General features: G+C 35.9%; 1 protein-coding gene across 1 annotated transcript; it reads right to left on the reverse strand.

Annotated features, from left to right (window-relative positions):
- Nucleotides 1–1,493: 1,493 nt before the first annotated feature.
- LOC113760247 (pectinesterase-like) lies at nt 1,494–4,013 on the reverse strand. Its single transcript, XM_027302806.1, has 2 exons — nt 3,011–4,013; nt 1,494–2,194 (listed from the first exon to the last, which is right to left on the reverse strand). The coding sequence occupies exons 1-2, from the start codon at nt 4,011–4,013 to the stop codon at nt 1,494–1,496; spliced, it is 1,704 nt and encodes a 567-aa protein (XP_027158607.1).

Below are 4,013 nucleotides of genomic sequence, written 5' to 3' on the forward strand. Positions count from 1 at the left end.
TGTTTCGATGCAACTATATTGGAAGGCAGCTTAATGTTGTGATTTATGATACACTTATGCGGGTTTAAATAGACAAGTATGTCAAAAAGAATATGATCAAGTTGACGAGATGAACGTGGTGCTGACTTTTGGATGCCACTCTGTCATGAGGAAGTTTCCATTTCTTTATCATTAATCAAGTTCCTCTTTACTTAATAATGCATCAATCAAGTATGGTTAAAGCAGTACCAGATCAAAACTGCGACTTAATATATTTTAATATGGTTTGATTAATGGGTGCACGTCGTTAATAGGGTCTCAAAAGTTTTTTTTTTTTTTTTTGAAAAAGTAATTTTAATTTGAAAAAGTTTTTAATTGAGAGGTGCAATACTTGTGATATTGTATATTTATATGACAAGTTAAATGTAATTTATATGTGTTAACAAGTGTTTGCTCATCCCCCAAAGCTTTCTTACTTCATGCGTCCAGATGAAGACTTCAATTACCATCCGTGTGAAAACTTTGGAGTTTTGAGATCCATAAAACTAATGGTGCATTTGATAAAACTGAAATTTGAAAATCGAAATCTGAAATTTGAAATTTGAAATTTAAAATCTGAATTTATTAAGTACTAAATTTGACACATTTGAGTGTATATCACATTAAATAACAAATGAATACCTGATCACTTATTTTTTTTGGAACAAATTTTGCCTAAAAAATTCAGTACTATTTAATTAATTTAGATATTCTAGTTTTAGTTATCCAATGCATATGAATATATTAAGATCTTAATCCATTAAATTTAAGTGTTAAATTGAATTTTTAAGATCTAAGAGTTACTTTTGGAACAACACCTCAAATTTCAGAAATGTGTGTTTTCTCCCGTTGAAAATTTCTAAGTTTTCAAAATTTTCCTTATAAATGATAGTTTGCCACAAAAAAATTCAAAGCATTATATATCAAGTCTAAAGTTTATATGTGTATGCATTTCGCCCTCAAAGTAAATTTTTCTAGTTTCGTCACTGGTCAACGCTATCTCCCAATCTTGATCATCTTTACTCGTTGCCTATCACGTGAAAAATCAGCTATGTATTTCTGCTTGCATTATAGATGTATTATCCCATCCATAGTTGACCTTACCAAAGTCTCATTCTCGTTTCCTAGTGAACATTGCTGCATTTGGGCTTTTCCAGATTGTAGCCATTGGTAGATTCGTCGAAGGTTTTGCGCAAAAGACAATAATCATCAAATCTGGTTGGGGTTTGTCATAAGACATTGAGACCCCTCGCAGGTTACTGAATAACTCAGGGGAGATTACAACAAAAACCTGCAAGTGATTAGTATGAGATTGTCCAATGTGAATAATCCACAATTCATTTAGCTAGCTGAACGTTTTAAAACGCGAGGAATATTAATTAAGACACTGACAAGTATCCGACCATTAGCTGGTTTTTGTTTTACTAATCTTTAAGCTGCTCCAAGAAAATGAAAGACCACGGATTGAGAAATCTTTATGAATGCAAAAAGCCACCAAGATAAGGAACTCCAGTGGCAGGCAACCAGGAGTCTCCAGATATGAAGTTGGACACAGTAAAATTAGAAACATCAGATGATTTTGTGATGACATGATAGCCAGGCCATGTAACCCTCTTGGCAGTGTTTGATCCCAGACCTGTATTATTGTACTCAGCATAATACAATGTACTCAGCGCAAAATCCCCGGACCATGGTGCCCAACCAGCAGGATTGATCAATTTATCCATGACCGATTCCATAACAACCGTTGTGGAATAATTCTTCCAGGGTCGTCCAAGATATGTGTTCACAGTCGCATTGCTCAAAGCTAAGTCACTCGCGGCCAAAATGTTGCAATCCTGGATAGATGTACCAGTATTTTGGTTTATGTCAACTTTTCCTTGAGCAGTAATGGTGTTAAACTGGCCTTGCATAGGAAGCCTTGAGTATATGTTACACATTTGGAGAACCACTGCTGCATTTCCAAATATGTAGTCTACGGTACCATAAATGTCGCATTCTCTGTAAAATTGCCTCATGGAATGAGTGTAGAGAGTATCTTGGTAACCTTCAAAACTGCACTTATAAAATGTCGAAAGATCGGCACCACTTCGAAGAGCCACTGCTTGGTGTTTTATTGCTCCGGCCGTGTTACGGAAGGTAATGTTTATTGCAACAAATCCTTGAGCAGTTACAGCTGCAAGCAATATTATTTTTAGACGTGTTAGTAGGTGGCATTACGTAGTTTTGATTACTAATTAAAATGATCCTCCTCAAGATACTTCACCAGCACAGAATATTACTCAAACGTGTATACATGGTGAGAGTTTCAGACAACTGGATGAAAATATTATATCCTGAAAAGCATTTGTTCATCAAACTATAGCATAAGTTTTGACTTGTCTTTTCAATTTTTAATCCTATAATGGATTTCAGCTTCATGAACTGCAAAGTCCATTACCATTATGAATTCTTCAAGTATAAAATTATCCACCCTTTCCTGTACAAAGTCAGCCAGCCAAATGAATCCAAGCTTACACTTAACGAAAAAGGAGGACGATTTTAACCAAATCAAAATGTGTGATTGAAAAGAAACAAATGAGGTACCCAAGTAAAATGCGCTGTATGCATTTCTCTTGTTTTGTCATAAAATAGTGGAATGGAACTAATATATTGCAATGGAAAGTCTGAAAATGTGAATTTTAAATACTACTTTTCAGTATGTATTAATCACAAATGATCCTGTTCGGAATCTTAAATAGTGAGATGTAAGTGCCAATAACATGCTGATTAAAAGGTGTAAACTTCCTTTTATACATTTTTAAAGCAAAACCTTAGAATAAAGTACTCCTCAGGGAAAGGTATCGCTGTCACAGCATGAAGTACTATATTAGAACTGAGTTACTAACATATCAGAGGATTGTGTATTTGTTTAGGGAGTTAATTCTCCAAAAAAAAAAAAAGAAGAATAATTTGATTCCTAAAGAGAAGTAAAATGGAGTAATAGTGTTACCAAATGTTGGAGAATCGAAGGTTGTCCATCCATCATCCACGCTATGATTACCGGTGATAATTGTCTTGTTTATACCATCGCCAACCATCATCAAATACATTTTGTTACTGGCAATAGAAATGTACTCTTGGTAAACTCCAGCAACTACACGAATCAGGTAGTACCCCTTGCCAGCTTTAGTGTTGTTTGGAGCTGCCAAAATGGCATCATTAATGGTAGTGTAATTGCCACTTCCATCAGGGTTCACCACAACAGTTTTGGTTATGTTAACACTCATACCACCAATTTGTAGGAGCTTTCTTCCATTTGTTGACTCATAAAACTTAGCATTCCACAAGCTCTTTCTAGCATATTTTGCCATAGACAAATGAAATAACTCTCCAAGAAATCTGGATTTACCGGTAGATGGTTTCCAGCCATACTTGAGAAGAGCAAGAGACACCCCACTTAGCATGCTCCCATCGGTGAGTGAAGGTGAAAGCTCACTGGCAACGGGTGAGGCTGATAGTACAGCTTTCAGTCCGTCCAAACAAGTTTGTAGACAGGTTATGGTTGCGCTAAGCCATGTATTGGAGTCCTCATACTGAGAACCCTGGAGGGCATCACTATTTTTTATAGTTTGGAGAATATTTGACAACAAATCCACATTTGTAGTAACAAGATCTTGGCAATCTTGAAGAGCAAAAACTGCGGTTTGAGACAATAAAGAACTTTTGGAACTTAAATGACGGTTGATTGCTGAAAGTAGGACTGTGGATGTTGAAAGGGATTTCTGAATAGACAGCCTGCCATGGTCATGTATGTTGGTAGATTTGTTTTGAGGGAATTGAGATTTACAGAAAGTCGAGTACGGAGTCATGTCACATAGGGCATCAGATGAAGTAGGTTTTGAGGGAGAAGAAGAAGATGCATGGACATGAGGAAATGAGATGGAACAAATTACAATGATGAGCAACAGGAAAGTAGTGCAACTGGAGAAAGTAGATATGGACATTTTCTCCAT

Source organism: Coffea eugenioides, chromosome 2 (assembly GCF_003713205.1).
Source record: "Coffea eugenioides isolate CCC68of chromosome 2, Ceug_1.0, whole genome shotgun sequence".
Lineage (NCBI taxonomy): Eukaryota > Viridiplantae > Streptophyta > Magnoliopsida > Gentianales > Rubiaceae > Coffea > Coffea eugenioides.